Source organism: Gymnodraco acuticeps, unplaced genomic scaffold (genome assembly GCF_902827175.1).
Source record: "Gymnodraco acuticeps unplaced genomic scaffold, fGymAcu1.1, whole genome shotgun sequence".
Taxonomy (NCBI): domain Eukaryota; kingdom Metazoa; phylum Chordata; class Actinopteri; order Perciformes; family Bathydraconidae; genus Gymnodraco; species Gymnodraco acuticeps.
In genome coordinates this window covers 1,148,339-1,165,687 of record NW_022990938.1, presented here as the reverse complement: position 1 = coordinate 1,165,687, position 17,349 = coordinate 1,148,339, and the positions used below count along the sequence as shown (strand labels likewise).

Genomic DNA, 17,349 nt, shown 5'->3' with positions numbered 1-17,349 from the left:
GATGGTGATGATTATTATTGTTGTGGATGTTTTCAGGAGAGTTGGGAGGCAGTGGTGAAACGGTTCATTAGCGGCGAGAGGTTTCAGTCACGGAGAGTCAACAAGGCAACGTGACTTGTTTGCAAACCAGGTCGCAAGATGCCAAAATGCACTGCATTACAATAGGCATAGAGCAGTAAAAAGGCTGGGAAGTTAAAGAGAGAAAGGGTTTCAAAGTCGTTTGGCTTGCTAACACATAGAAATGTTGTATTCCTTAAATGTAATCCTTAAAATTAAATGCAATACAACCAGCATTATTGCGATAAACGATAATATTGTAGCGACCCTGTATAGGATTCTGAGGGTGTCACTCAGGCTTCCCCCGTCTCTCTGCCAATCATAGAGCTGCACAGTGATGCTGGTTGAGGTGCGGGCCTGTGGTTGGGGGAGCAGGCGGGGGAGGGCGGGAAGTTGTGACGTATGACACTGATATATATATGGGTATGTGTGGGAGTTAGAGTTAGTGTCAGGTTGAACCCACAAGCTCTTCCTGAACCTGTGATCATCTGTAAAGAAGAAGAGTTATTAAAGCCTAATAACTAGCAGCCTGTTTCCGACTCCCTTTGTGATCGTTACATTGGTGTCAGAAGTGACTTTTCGAACGGAGGACATCTATCCTGACGGGAGTTCGTAACTGCGTCACGGAGCTAGCCGGTAAGCTAGCGGAGATGGAAAAGTTCAGCAAGATGGGAGTGAAGCAGGAAAGTAGTGATGGAGAGGAAGAGGGAGCATGCGGGTGGTCGAAGGACATGAGTGGGGAGTTTAGGAGTGCACGGGAGGCGAGAGAGCGCCTGAGAGAGTCGGCGGTGAAGATGGCTAGAGACGCGGGAATGTCGCCGTCTTCAGCGCCATTTCGCGCCATTTCCAAGCTGGATGTAAACAACAATGGCGGCGCCCATCAACCAGTAGCAGCCGCCGCGTCCGTGAAAACACCCAAATATTCGGGTAAGGCAGACTGGGAGGCTTTCCATGCCCAATTTGAACTACTTGCACATGCCGGGGGTTGGTCGATAGAGACTAAAGCACTACAGCTAGCTTTGTGCCTCACAGACGAGGCTCTTTCATGTATGCTACTACTTAGCCTTGAGGACCGACACAGCTATGAAGCGTTAGCGGGGGCTTTGAAGAGGCGGTTTGGACAGTGTTTCCCGCCAGAGCTGCTCCGGAACGAATTGAGTAACCGCTGTAGGAAGTCTGGAGAGACGCTGCGTGCGTTGGCTAACGATGTGGAGAGCTTGACGCGGCGGGCATATGCACACATGCCACCCGGAGTGCAGAGTGAGCTGGCACGTGATCAATTCATCAGGGCTCTCCTCCCTGCGGACTTGAGGGTTGGGGTACAGCTGCAGCATCCACAGTCCCTGCAGGCGGCCTTGGAGATGGCTGTGGAGAGAGAGATTGTGTGGAGTGTAGCGGCGAGGAGCAACAGAGGGACGGTACCACCGGCTGTGAGGAGCTGCAGAGAGGAGGAGAAGCCTGTATGGGTTACCGAAATGACTGAAAGTGTTCAAGTTTTATTAGAGGAGAAAATGAGGGAGATGGAAGCAGCTGTCAAGGCAGAGAGGGAACTGCGGCAGCAACAGGAGGCTAGACTCAAAGCGGAGCTGGCCTCTCTTGAGCGAGATCTCCAGGAGAGTAAAGAGAAGGAGAGCCTTGTGGCCTCTCTGGAGAAGTGCCTCCAAGAGGGCAAAGAGAGAGAAAGGAGCCTGGTGGAGGAGGGTGCCAAGAGGGAGGCGCAGTTCAAAGAGCTGCTCAGGAGCCTGGAAGCCGAGAAGGACGACCTGGAGGAGCATCTGACGAACCAGCTGTCCCAGCACAACGGGCAGCATCGCAGACTACCAGCAGGAGGCGGCAGGACAACCGGGAGCACTTGGCCGAGCTGCAGCGGGAGGTGGAGCGGTTGGCGAGGGAGCGGGCCGAGTTGGAGGCTGAGGCGCAGAGCTTGAGCAACCGGGCCGCCAGGCTGGAGGAGGACATGAGGCAAGCACAGAGAGAGAGAGCAGAAGCAGAGTCTGGTAAGCAGGAGGAGCTGCTGAGGGAGAAGCAGCTGGAGGTCCGGCAGCTGCAGAGGGACTGCATCAAGTACCAGGAGAGGATCAGCGAGATGGGTAGAGACGCTAAGGCACTGCAGCATGGTTACAACGAGCTCCAGAATAAGCTAGGACAATCCCAACTGGAGACTTTGAAAACTCTAGAAGACCTGAAAAGGACAGAAGCAGAGTTGGATACCTGTAAATCTCAGCTGGATGAGTCCCAGAAGCAGGCAAGCGTAGCTACAGTGGAGAGGAGTACCATGGAGCAGAACGCCCAACACAGAGAGGCCTCGATGAAGGCAGAGGTGGAGCAGACCCTGGACTCTGTGAGGTTCAGACTCGGAGGCGAACCGAAGGAGATGGAGCTAAGACTGGACGAGGTGGACAGAAGCGGAACTATGACACCAGGACAAGAGGGCAGCATTTCCGGGCCGGGGAGCTGGTCTGGGTCTACAGCCGGAAGAAAGGCCGGTGCCCAAAACTGGACAGCCAGTGGGTTGGTCCCTGCAGAGTACTGGAGAGGGTGGGGGTAGTGTTTGTGCTGAGTTTTATTTGTTCCTCGTGGGCGAGGAACTTTGTAGTGGGGGGGTAGTGTAGCAACCCTGTATAGGATGCTGAGGGTGTCACTCAGGCATCCCCCGTCTCTCTGCCAATCATAGAGCTGCACAGTGATGCTGGTTGAGGTGCGGGCCTGTGGTTGGGGGAGCAGACCGGGGAGGGCGGGAAGTTGTGACGTAGACACTGATATATATATGGGTATGTGTGGGAGTTAGAGTTAGTGTGAGGTTGAACCCACAAGCTGTTCCTGAACCTGTGATCATCTGTAAAGAAGAAGAGTTATTAAAGCCTAATAACTAGCAGCCTGTTTCCGACTCCCTTTGTGATCGTTACAATATTGTCGGCACCGTTGTATGACCATTTTAGACCACTGACATAATGATAATATATAATAATTCAAGTACATCCTTTCAAACTGCTAGTCACATCCTCATGTAAATGTATCGAGGTCAGAAAAGTTATCGAGTTCATTTTTATTTATCGTACGATAAGTCAATTCATTGCTTATCGCGACAAGTCTATGCACACAATAAAACAGTGGAAACAAACATGTGTTTGACTTTCATTAGTGAATGAAACTTTGTGCCCTTTATAGCCTGTGTATTTGTATATATTGTATATATATATATATATATATATGCTACGGTCCCGCTACTGACACGATAGCAGTCATTTAGTGCGTATATGCGTAATTAAACCCATAATATCAAAATCTCACTCCAGCCAGGTACCCAAAGTTGGCAACCCTGCTAAGGGTAAGTTGCAGCACCAATAGTGAAAATGCTAATATGCTAAAATACCTAAGATATGAATATAAACTTATTTTGATTAAGAGATTAACTATATTTTTGACATTGACCTGTCTTTATAGCCACTATCAGTATTTCTATTGACATCAATAGCAGTACAATTACCACAAAAAAAGACGTGGCTGTGCTGCTCTGCTAACTTTAAGCTAGCTATCTTTAGCGGGAGTTTAAGCTGCTGCCTCTTTTTGTTTTGCGGAATATCAACCCAAACTACCATCCTAACAGCAGTAAAGTGGATGTCTTTTTATTACAGATAACAGCGAGAGAAAGCGTTAAAATGTAGCTTTAGGTTTAGCTTGAGCTAGCTCAGGAGCTAGAGTATAGTTAGTGTGATCGTGCGTCAAGTGTTCACATAAGTGTAGTAACTGTGGTTTGGCTTGGTTTAAGGCTTGGTCTTGTAGCTTCTACAAAGTTTACATCCCTTTTCGATACATTTAACATTTTATGTCGTAATACTTTCATGTGGTAAAACAGACAGTAACAAATCAGAAACTGGTCTGAGCTTTGACCAAAAGTATGGGAAATGCGGTTTGGCTTTGTAAGGCAGTACACAGCTCTGCATTATATGGCAAAGATTGCATCTGGAAGAAAAAAAAACTTAGAACATGAACAAAAAACAAAGAGGCCATCAGTGTGTGGTGTTGGTAAATGTGAAGGTTGAAAGGAGAGTCCCATTATGTTGAGGGGTGATTTTTGGGCCTCATCTGCATCCCCCTTAATGTTGATCAAGCCCTTAGCATTTATACACCAACTCACACGCACAAGGAGGCTCATCATGCTACTGCTGGGCTACAATTAGGCAAACCAGCCTCATAGCTATTCTCTTCAGTAGAAGTAGCTGACTGTAAAAAAAAAGTCAACCTTTGATGCCCTCAGCCCACCCAGTGTGCCTCTTCACAAACTCCAACAACAGAGGAAAATAAAACACAAAAACAAAACAGTGGAGTTGTCGCAGCCTCTTTTGTCACTGCCTACGCTCGTGGAGGTGGGAGCTGAATTATCTACGTGTCCTGACTCATGCACAGCCAGATTCTTATGAAACTCTTTTTTTTTGGATAACATGAAATCAACATCGCCGCTATCATCTCCCTCTCTCGTCTTTTGAATTACCCCAAAAGCCCCCCTGACCCCTGAAAGAGACGAGTAAACAAAATTGAGGTAGCCATTAGTCCACATGTGAACAAAATACCTGTCTCACTGCTTCTTTATTACCCATCAGCCCAGGGTTCTTTACAGTGGCGACTGGTCATTAGGCACAGCCCCACCTAGTGTCAGCAGAAAGTATTAAAATAATGATTACAACAAAATGCAAAAAATAAATTATAAAATATGTTTTAAGATCATGTTTAATCATCTGCTGTTTTAGTCTGTGTTCTTCTAATTAGTGTCTACAGTGTGTGCCTATTGAGCTGTTTAGAGCCATGTGGGACAAAACCCGATCCTGCCCCTCCCTCTCACTGTCTAAGTGAACGGTGACTGTAAAAACTACACTGCGCATGCTCAGAGTATTTTCCTATTTAATGTGTGTGGCAAAAAATAATGACCATAGGGGCACTGAGCTGCCATCCCCACCATACGTCATCTCACATCATTCAGAGCTGATTGGATGTAAGTACGTGTGCCGCGAAAAGTGTGGTGTGTGAAGAGGAGGAGAGAGACACATCCTAAAACCAGGAAGTAAGCTGCGCATGGCTTCCCTCTACAAAAAAGCAATGAGATTTCTCCATAGGATTTTAGAAAATAGCTCAAAATAAGATCTGTGGGAAACGTAGCTGTTAGATAAATGTACGTTTTGTTCAGCCGGATAATATCCACATGTCTACCCTACTTTTATCATTTTCGAATCATAAATCCATCATTTAGATTTATGATAGACTTTTGAAACTACAAGAAGATAAGGAGGACTTTTACAAAAAAGTAATAGAGATTTTTGTCCAGAAGGATAGGCAAATGGACTTCATCTTCAAGTCAAGGTAAGACCACCATTTTATTGAAAATGGGATCTTACTAAGAGAGAACAATCCAATATGTAAATGGTAAAATTACATTTTTTGGGTATCCTTCTGTTGAACTGTCTGTTTAAAATTAATTGAAGCATCAGACTAAAGAGGCTTTTGAAAATAATATTATATTTTGATTTAGGTCAAAATATAATATTTGTAAACCTGAAGAGTCAGAGCCTCAGCAGCCATGAACCTCACTGCAGAAGCTTATAGATAGACATCTAAGTTTTTTGTGCCCCACCACTTTTGTACATATAGAAACGCCACTGGTTCTTTATATTTTAAGGGCATTGCATTTGTCTCTCCTCAGCTAATTGGCTGCTAATAGGAGACTTCTGGCACACTGCTAGCTCTGTTTAAAAGGAGAACCACACAGCGAGACAGCTTCACACACACACCAGGATGCACAACACGCTCATACAAATATGGCAAGGTGCACACAATAATAAACAAGTACACTGATGTACACACAAACACACTAACGTTATCTCACAACACTGCACACTCAGTTTAATTGCCCTCCTGAAACTAAGTGTAATACATTGTCGTCCTTAAATTATGTATGGTGTTTCATAACTCCGGCACGGACGTTTTCACGGGGACAAAGTGGAGAGGAGACACCGACCTGTTTGCTAAAGATGAAATATTCTCTCCAGTTGGCACATTTTGTGTCGGGGCCAGACAAGCGGCTCAAGTGTTATCTGTGCTGTTATGTTGCTCAGCGGTAGAGTAATTGCCCTTTGGGAGGAATTGACTTTTCAGACAAGGATGTACCCGGTGTAAAGGTGCTGCCAGTGATGTTGTGCACAGCTGTTCTGAATGTACAGGGAGCACAGTGAAAGTACAGCGATTTAGTAACCTTGTTTTTGTTTTTTATGTGTGTAAGATATTGCACATGTAGTGTTTCCTGGATTTTGTTTTGGGCTAACACCAAACTTGTGTCCGCATATAACTATTTTTTACACAATACTACAACTTTTAAAATTGCATAGCTCTTCCCCTTATTAATTCCGGTATACAGTAACATAAATATTTCTTTACAGAATTAATAATCATATTCTTAAAGTATTTTGTTTTCTGTATATTTTGATTCTTGTAAACATTTACTTTTTCAGTTTTTCAAAGTTTTTTTTATTTACATATATATATTTTTTTTACATTTGAATGTCTCTTTCTGTGTTCATGTAAGCACCATACCTGCACACCAAAGCAAATTCCTTATATGTATATACACTGAATTATTTAGTTTTTGATTCTAATATGAAACCTCATGTTTACTTCTTAATATCTTAAATTATTCATTTTTTTAGATCAATATCAAATTAATTTACTGTTAATGGCGGAAATAGTGTTTCAACAAATTTGACCTCAAGTATGTTACCTAAAGATGCATGACTCTTCTCTATTGCACTTTAAGAGAGGAAACACTGAAGTTAATCAATGGATCAATTCCCCTAAACTGACAGCTACTCAATAACTCACATCCAGGAGTTCGAGGATAAACTCCTGAAAAAGAATCACTTACACGTGTGTATGATGGATGATGTGTGCATACTAATGTCGAAGGAAAGCAAACACATGTTTGACACTTTGATAAAAGAGGAAGGCACCATACTTCTTCCTGCCATTATTATTATCTTCCTAATCTGTGTATTTAATTGTTTTTGATACCGAGAATGATTAAACAAAGCTTGGAAATGTCATACATGAGGTTTGAAACACTAACAGAGGAAGCCACATGTCTGCAGTGTCAGCGAGGGAAGGTCTTAACATCAACAATAATATCCGTCTGTATAAAATCTGATAACAAGCTGTGATAAAACAGCCAGTCGACAGTCTAAGCAGCAAATAAAGCTGATGTAAGAGCGTGATAACGATTGTTGTTGAGTTCAAATGAGATAAGGGAACTGCTAAGTAAGTGGTTGTGTAATATTCCTATTTTTATCTGCTTTATCAGAAATATATTCTCACTTGTGTTGCACTTATCAGCTTAGCTCCTTACATCTCCATCTATTCACCAGCAGCACCATCAAGGACTGTGAAGCATTGCAGTGTGAAGATGCTGCTCGGATAACGCACACTGTGTTTAATGGCTTTCTGTCAATCAATTGAATTACTTCAAGATGAATCCCAAGGAAGAGCTGAGTCAGTAGATCAGTCTCACAGAAACCTGACATTCCACAAATGTCTTCTCCCTCAAACAGTTATCGACTTTTTGACAGAGCAGGTCTCTAAGAATATGCATGATGGAGATGTAAGAATGCAATAAACTCACTCAAAATCAATCCTGTTTTTATGAAACTATTAGCAAAGTTTGCAAGAACATCATTTGCTGATTTGTACATTTGCCCTTTGATGCTGCCCAGACTGTATTTCCACATTAGATTATATATTTGGAGACTTAATTAAAAGTATATCCCCAGCTTTCATTTTGTTTGCACACAAAAGTTGGTAATAGGATTTATTGAAACGGCAAGGTCTGATATTACGGAGCAAACCTCTTCCCATGACATTTCTTTAAGGTTTGAAGAACTGAGTGTTCATGTTGCTACAGGAAACTGCTGATGCTGTTATTGACTAAGGTGAAATGCAGCTATTTATATCATCTGAATGCGTTTGCAACAACAGGCTTCCTGCAATCCGGACCATGTGAAGACTGATCCGCTCCCTGAAAGAGGAACTTCAGTCTGACCGAAAGCTGCACAGTAACAGAGCGATGATGTAACTAAGAGGATTCATTTGTGAAATGTGAAAGAAATAAGCCTGCTTATCATCAACAATAGTTAGTTAACCAATCCCACACCTCTAAAGAGACCAGCTTGTAGCATTAGTGGATCCCCTTGTTAAATGTGAGGAGGAGAAATGAATGAAACACGTGTGGTTCTTACCCGAGTTGGAGCCCGACAGGTTGTATCTGGAATTTGCCTTTTTGATGAGGTTCTCATGGATTTGGTGCCACTCACTCTCTGTGTTACACCTGAGACAGAAAGAAGACACTTGTGTTAACTTGTATTTTTGTTGGGGATCACACAAATACATAAATGATGTTTTAATAAAGAAATGCATTACAAACTGGAAATACAAAACAGAGGTTATTTACTTTTTTATAACAAGATTTTAAAAATGTTTGGCATTGAGTCCACAGCGTTACGTAACAGCGTTACGTAACAGCGTTACGGTTTCAAGATGAATCACGCCTCAAGGTGTTGTCATCGACAGCTCAACTTCTTCTATTCGATTTGTATACTTAAAAAAGCAGTGTATTTCACTTCAATAAATAAGTGGGACTCACATAAACAGACCTATTATTCATTGTCAATATGTATCTAGGGCAGGTGGAGAACAAAACAAACTCTTACAGTATTTACTATGACGTCTTGTCTGGATGTGAGAACATTCAGCTCAGAACTTTAATGCTAATCCGACTGAAACCTCTCTGGTGTTACTGCAGGTATAAAGGAAGTGTTTGTGTTTCCTTTCAGCTGAACGTATGTGGCCAGTCAGTCTGATCCAGCTATTATTTAGATCACACTAGTGAGTCATCGAGTGCCTATTTCCATCCCTCGGGGCATGGTGTATTAAGTTGGACCATAAAGCTGTTTTACTGTTGTTATAAGAAAAATAGAGAAGAAAAAACAGGCTTTTAAAGTAAAATTGAGTATTATAATGAAAAGTGCTGTATTATTTACTCAGACTACAAACTAACAAGTTAATGCCTTGAATTGAAGTAAACGCACATGTTCTGAGAGATTATAATGCTTGAATCTTGTTAAACTTGCAAGTCACAAAAAATCTATGGAGGAAGAGGCTTAACATTTTTTGATTTATTACAAACATACAATTCAATTTAAATGTTTCCATGAAAAAAAGGCACTAAAGTGTTTGCGTAAGCTTTCAATTGTATATCTGAGAAAGAAAGAAAATCCGAATCGGCAGTTCAGACTCAACCAATCAGAATGAGCCAAGAATCTCCCGGTTTATAATTTGGTCTTTTATAATAAAATGCTGGTTGTTTACGGTGACTTACGCATAAACCTTGAGCAGATGGTCATCCTTGGAGTCAGCAGTGAGGAGATCTGCGATGCTGATGACAGCACAGCCAAACGGCCGTCTGTACTGCACGCTGCACAGATTCTTCTTCTCCCCTGCTCCCATTCTCCCTGCACACACAAAGACACACAACAGCACTATAAACACCACAGAGACTTAAAAGAAGTGTAGTAAAATAAAGAAGCAGCCTTGTGACTCCCACCTATTCTTATGATGTGCACAACGATGTAGACGTCTTTTCGTAGATCACTGCTTCCCAGATCCTTAAAGACAAACCGGAAAACACACTTTGGTATCAGATCCAATCATTGTAAACAAGCTAATTTCTTAGCTCTGTGTAATTGTGCGTGACTTTACTGTACATATCTTTACTTTGCTCCCAATAAATCTAGTCATGTTTTGTACTCACCACAAATAGCGTGCATTGTCTTTCTGTCTTCTCTGGCGACTTGGGCAACCCGCTCTTATTCAGCTTGACAAAGAACCTCTCACTGTACCAATGGGGAGACAGAGGGAGAGGAACACACATTGAGATGAATGGGGTAAAGAGTGAGTGTCATCATAAACAACTGCATCCAAGCCACGGCTCACAGGTAACAGAATAAAGATTAGAGACAGTGTCAAAAATGTCAAGTTCTGAAGTGTGGGCACCGGAGAAAACGCTTCAAAGTTCAAAGCTTCAAACCAGAGCTGTCTGGAGCTGAATATAAGGCGGGAGAAAGACAGGCAGAAAAGAGGCAGAGACAGAAGGATGGAGGGAGAGAAAAGGATATCCAAAGCTTGAATTACTGAACCAAATCCGCAGCACAGCATGTCAGGAACATATCCGACAACAAGTACACGTTTCAGCCCAGACACTGCAAGTTCAGCAAAAATAGGGAAGGGTTACAACAACAAATGTACAATGTCAATCTTAAAACTGCCAAGCTTGTTGTCATAAATCCTCTGGTAGTGACGGCGCTATACTGACACCATAATGAGCAATTTAATAAAGACAGAAACGTTGAAAATGAACCTGATAGAAGCTGGTAAAAATCTGTATGTTTACTATTAATGTACCCACTGCCTCTCTAATTGTACAGCTATTAAGTCTGAAAGAACAGTATTGGACACATTCAAAACATGTCCTCATAATGGAGCTTTTAGCAGAACAACATTTTTTCAGAAATCACCCTGAGGGTACCAAAAACGTCTCTCGAGCCAATAGTTGTTGTTGAGACATTACAATCAGGACCAAAAACACACTATAGCATTACAGAAGAAAGTTAGGGTCCCACGGTCATAAGAGGAATATACTGATCCTCAACGGGAAATGAAAATGTTTTTTTCTGTACAAAATGTTATGGCAATGTATTTAATAGTTGGCATTTCAGTTTGGACCAACATGGCTGAAAAACCAACCAATTTGGAAGTGCATTTTCTGGCTTGTCTGACTAGGTTTGGAAAGTTGGAGAGTATGAACTTACTCGAAATAACCACTCTGGCCTCAAATGCCCCGTACCCCGCCATTCGTGCAGGCGAGGAAATTGAGTGCATGTCGGGCGAAAGCACAGAAAAGGACGAACACAGATCGCCTTTTCATTCTCTTTGTACCCGGTCCTCTCTCTGTCTCTATCTCACACACACGCTTTCAAAAGAGAGGCAGCGGAGGCTTCCTGCTGGGCTCGTCTCATCCTGGCTGGCGAGCGGAGGCCTAATCCAGTTAGGTGACTTTCACAGTCCGCCGATAAGCAGAGAGAAAACCTTGTAATGCACCAGCGCCTGACAATGAGCCAAGTCTCTGGCAAGTTACAGTAGCCCCATTCACACAAGAGCAGAATTCACCACAACAGATCCTATATAACTTCCTACTACATAAGGCTACAATGGATTAGGATGTTTTATAACAGTCTGAGCAACTAAAAGCTGTAAATACAAGCGCTTTAGAGTTGCCATGATGTAAATAAGAGGCTGCTTCCTGCACTGTAATTCAGTCTTTTGTGTATGTAGGGCAGTGTGTACCCATGTTTGAATTAATTAAGCTGCTCATGATTAATTATATAAATGTGCATGATTTTTCATACATGTATTCCTTCTGTACAGTTTCCCTTTTATCGTCCGTATTGGAATGAGTCGATTGGATTTGGATGCGGTTGTCCCTCATTAGCTGCACTCTGTAACTTTCCGGGCCATTTATCCAGCCATATGGAGAAGGATTCCTTTGCATTAGGCATGAGACTTGCTCACTTTTTTCCCCAACCCTAATTAGTGCTCCATTGTTGAAACCCCAACTGCCAATTAACAGCCACTCCTGCAAACCACGGACACACGTGCACGCTTTTTAACACTCCCTGCCGCTGAGTTTTCCCTCACAGCTGCAGCGTGTTGATGAGCCGAGCTAAGAGGACCAGTGTCCGCCCCTGTGGGACCTTATCTTCCTCTATCACCGGTCAAATTAACATAATATGAATGGTCGATTTTTCCTCCCCTCTGGGACCACACGGCGCTCCCTATTCCCTCTCCTGGTATCGATGATTGCATTAGGAGCTGTGCGCTCACCCGATGAGGGGGCGGTGGGGGGATGGGGCAGCGCCTGGTGTGTAAAATACTGGCTAAATTAACTGCCACTGTTGCTTTTCCTCCCCCTCGCCCTAAAATCTACCCCTAGAGACTGCGTAGGAAAGACGGGGAAATGCCAAGACAGTGGAGTGAACAGGTAGGGAACACACAACCTACCAATTACATTTGTCGAAAACACACACTGGGCCTCTGCTGTCCACACAGAAATAACACACACATGTCTAGTTGAGCAGAAAGAGCAACAGGATCATGTGTGAGCATGGTAGAGTGTGTGTCCTGCTGGAATAGCCAGACAAGGAGCCTGTATTCAACACAAAGAAGCTCCCATGGTGCACAGGGGCTGCTGGTGTTGGCATGGTACTGAAAAGACGGGTCGGACCCCCATCTGGTTTCTGATACACACACACACACACACACACACACACACACACACACACACACACACACACACACACACACACACACACACACACACACACACACACACACACACACACACACACACACACACACACACACACACACACACACACACACACACACACACACACACACACACACACACACACACACACACACACACACACACACACACACACACACACACGCACAGGAACCACCAGCACAGAAGGAAGTGTCGAAATGGCTCCATGCCAGGCATCTTGCACAAATGTGTGTGTGTGTGTGTTTATGTGTGTGACCAGACAGTGAGGGACAATGTTGGCGAGCTGCCATACCGAGATTTTCCTCAAAGACGGAAAGGCACAATGGTTGAATCCTCTGATTGCCTTTTCCCTCAAAACCCCCCCAAAAATATATGTAATTAGCCAATTGAGTAGAGCTTTGTATATCTGTGTGTTGTTATACTGTTTAATTGTTTGTATTTGGTTTGGATAAGAAAGCATACTATGCTGTACTGTCGTGTGTGTTGACTTTGTTTGATATCTTCAGTACAACATTTTGACAGATGATTTGGCTTAATAACTAAAGCCCATTTTATTCTGTTTAAGAGAATGAGCAGTGAATCCATTTCCAATGGGTGTACACACCCAAGTACACATCAAGTGAAACTTAATGTTACACCACTGGAGTCTACAGTAATTACCCACCTAGACAAAATAGAGGCTGGGAATAGTCTGGAAAATCATTATTGTTAAACATTTAAACAAAAAGCTGGGGCCGTTTAGAAACACTTAGATATTCCAAAAGTTCAAACATATGTCGTTTTCAAAAGGAATATGTATTTTGGGCCAAATTAAACATGCAGATTTAACTTCTCTTTCTCCAAACGTGTTATAATAGAACCTCTGTGCTGTTATTAATGTTAGAGAGGAAACCAAATACCCTTTATGCAAGGTTTAAAGAGACTAAGGTCAACCAAGTTCGCTCAAACGTTGCATTTTGTGTCAGTGATATGATGAATAATGTATTTTATTCAGTAGAAACAGAAATGGAGCTACTGCATGCTGAAAGATTATAATAAAACAATGAGTCCCATCAATGTCACCCTTATTCCTCTGATGTGACCCTATGGGGCGGAGAGTCAGCGTCAAACACGAGCATGACTTATCAAAAGAAATTTCAGCTTCATTTTTCAACCCACTCGTTTCCCTTGCCTGACGAACTCACTTGTTTGTGACATGAAATGGAATTCTCTCCGCTTTGAACTCTGAAACCGGGGAATTTAAACACAGTCTTTTATTTGGCCGACACCCCGTCAGGAGCACGTGGGCGTGTGTGTGTTGCAGTGTGTGACGTTTGCAGACTCCCGGAGGGGATAGGCTCTTTTATGTGGACAGCAAGGACACTTTTTATATGACTAAATAGCACGGCCTTGCCCACTTTTATGTGTCCAAGTGCGCTTTAACAACCTCCTTCACTTAATGAATCTTCATGAATATAATTAAAGCAGTCTTCCTGACAGAAGGTGGAGCCTTGAAATGTCCCCCCTGCAATCACTGACCCACCTCGCTGACATCGCCATGGATACATGAGCTAACATAATAGCCTTTGAGAGTACAAAACAACAGAAATCACCTCACTTCCTGTCACAGTAATGAAAGTTTATAGCCTAGGAATATTAATGAGGCAAATATTGTGTCTAGTATAGGGAGGTGATGCATTTTCCATTACAATTAGATCAAAGGGGCCTATTCTGCTCATTTTCAGGATTATATTTCTATTGAGTGTCTCTACTGTGACATGTCTATGCTTTAATATTCAAAACGTTTTTTTTTCTCATACTGCCAGAGCCCAGTCTGCTCTGATTGGTTAGCTGGCCGGCTCTGCTGTGATTGGTCATCCGCTTAGAGATGTCCCGCCCCTCAGCCTATCCGGTACAATGTGTTGCAGCGCTAGTGGTACATAGTGATGTTACTATGTTACAAAAGTAAACAAAGGAGCCTAATGGAGGCGTTTCAGTCATGGACTTTGGGATTTTACCCTTTTAGACCATTTACATGCACTAAAACCTTTATAGAACACTATAGGAAAGGGAAAACACACTGACTTCTTTAAGGGGGACTATTTTCTCGTTGCATATACCTGAGTGGCCGGTTCTCCCGTCCATCATAAATATGGAAGAAGACTTCGAGCTCCTCCCCCAGATTGGCGCTCATCAGACTCTTTACATGGACAAACAGGTGGTGGGTGCTGGCGGGCGCCGGGATCTCCTTCTTACGGTGCCGGTGTTCCATCTGCAGAGGAGAGCAGAACAACATAAGTACAACTCAATTTCATAGCTGTATTCAGCACAAATTAGATAGAAATATACGTGTGCTATGCTGTTTGGATATAGGATTGAAGGGTTGGATTTGGGGAGGTTAAAAAAACAGCAAAATCTATAAGCTCTAAATCCCCAAAGCTCACCAAATACACTTAATACCAGGGAAAAACAACATGTGGTTACATCTTGTTTAATACCGGCCTATCACATTCCAGAGCTGCTGTGTTTAGTGAGTTTTCCAGTCGGAGATAAATAACATCCCACTGAGACACCTCACGCCTGGGAGGAGCTTTGCTGCAGATTTGCATATATATTTGAAGACTGAGGCTGAGATATAGATGTTGTTGATATAGATTGAGGTAATATAGCATGTAATATAATATTGCAGACTGTCAGCAGCACCACAGGCTATGATGCTTTAGCTCAAACTCTATTTTCTGATGAGTTCTTGAACCTGGTTCAAAAGAAAGAAATGGGACCCGAGATGCACATATTGCTCTATACACAGATTCATATACAATGTATACAAGTATTTATACTTTATAATACACACAGAAATGTACAGGAACCTATTCACTCTAACACAAACTGATTTAGCCCCAAAACATGTCTTCTACTTTATTTATGTACCTTGAGCGTTTATCTTTTAGTACGTTAATTATTTTCTTGACACAAAGAAATAATAGTCTAATTTGCATCCCTTTAAAGTGGTTGCTTAATCTTAGAGAAACAGAAGCACTAAAATGCACACAGTATATGGAGAGTCAGACCGTACAAAGTTGCGTCACAGTGAATGTTAGGGCTGTGTATGATATTACATGCTATATTTAGTCGATCTATTTTCAAAAAAGATCAATAAAATCTCACACAACATGGTGATGTGATGTGAATACCATCCAGATCAGCACGCACATTGCAGCTCTGTTTATGAGAGGTTCATCCTAATCTGTTGTCAACATCCAAAAATACAAGGGCAAACACACACATACACACGCACACACACACACACACACACACACCAGATGGCCAGCAAAGCCACTGCCAAATTGTGCCCCGCATTCACTTCTGTAGTGGGATGTAAGGAGATGCAGATGGGGAGCAAAAGGGGGGATGAGGAGTGAAGGAAAGGAAGAGAGTAAAGAAACTGCAATGGCGAAGTGGTGCAAAGAACTGCCAGAGACAATTGGGATCAATAGTCGAAAACTGCAACAACAACAAAAAGCACAATTGCAAATACAAATAGATGTTTTAAGCACTTTGGCTTCAGGTGACATTTTGATGGGTGGTAGTGAAGAAGCAACCATGTGGGATCCCTGTTTGTGTATTTAAAGCAATAGGTCAACATTTTTTGAAATACGTTTACTGCCTTATTGCCAAGAGGTATAAAAAAAGGTCAGGTTAACTCTCTCCTGTTAAATGTAGCTTAGCTTACAGAATAGAAACAAGGGGAAACCGCTATCTTGGCTCTGTCCAAATGTAACTAATCCTAGAAAAACATCTTAAGCTCACAAATTGTTTAATCTTTTTTTGTAATGTTTGTTTAGTCTGTACAAAAACTTGGGTGTAAAAACAACATACATTTCTAAATACTGTTCTGGATTATTTCTAGGCCACAACGACTTACTTCCTAGAATCACAGCCTGTTGTTTGGTCAGGCTAGCTCTTTCAACACGTTTCCAGTCTTAATGCTAAGCTAACAACTTTAGCTTAATTTAGATGATTCTTTGTAATAACTGTTGCGAGGAATCTGTGAATTTGTAAAAAAAAGTCTGCAAAGCTTTCATTTACTTAACTTGTCATTTGGTTAAATATCCAACCTGAAAGCATTGGCTGAGAAATACATTTGGATTATTATGATTTGGACATGGGTTTATATTCCTGGTTCTGTATCCAATTATTTAATGCATACAATTGCAAACAAAAAATGCAAAAACCTTATTATAAATGTACTTTTTAGCAGATACAAAAAAAATCTATTTACTGCAATCAGATTATCACTTGTATTGTGTCAAAAAGTAAAACATTAGACAAATAATATGCAAAAAAATACTACATTACCGATATGCTGTCTTGCCTAGAATTACCATTTGACAATGTTACTTTGACAAGAGGGCAACAAAATGCTACCTCAGATAAGTATCATTCATGTGTAAGCCAAAAGGAGAGGAAAAAGTGAGTGCCAAGAGGGTTTGGAAATCAATCTAAAATGTATGTATGACTGTACTATAACAATATAAACATATGAACATTACATCACAAATCATTAAACAAGTGCAATATCTGTCAAAGTGATGAATGTGTTTTGTATTGTCCTGACTGAGGTCCCAGGAGGAACTGGAGAAGGATCTACTGTAACAACTAAGCCTAACACTGTTTTGACCAGATCACTCATTCTCTACACAACAGGGCAGAGCTGCTGCTTTTTGACGCAGAAAGACTAGGTCTGGAAAGGCCTTCATGCTGTGGGATTTTATTACGAGGTTATTTTCAGTGTGTCATTTAAGCCGCCCGAGCGGAGCAGTGTGCGGTTTATATGACAGCTTCAGCATGACTAGACACAAAGGATAAACATG

At 42.2% G+C, this 17,349-nt stretch overlaps 1 protein-coding gene across 1 annotated transcript in view; it reads right to left on the bottom strand.

The window, feature by feature from the left end:
* The window catches only part of dock4b (dedicator of cytokinesis 4b), a 91,494-nt gene that overhangs the window by 57,363 nt on the left and 16,782 nt on the right, over positions 1-17,349 (bottom strand). Inside the window, 5 exon segments of the mRNA XM_034234303.1 lie at positions 8,331-8,419; positions 9,470-9,602; positions 9,695-9,755; positions 9,902-9,983; positions 14,596-14,747. Of these exon segments, the coding sequence (XP_034090194.1) occupies positions 8,331-8,419; positions 9,470-9,602; positions 9,695-9,755; positions 9,902-9,983; positions 14,596-14,747 (517 nt within the window).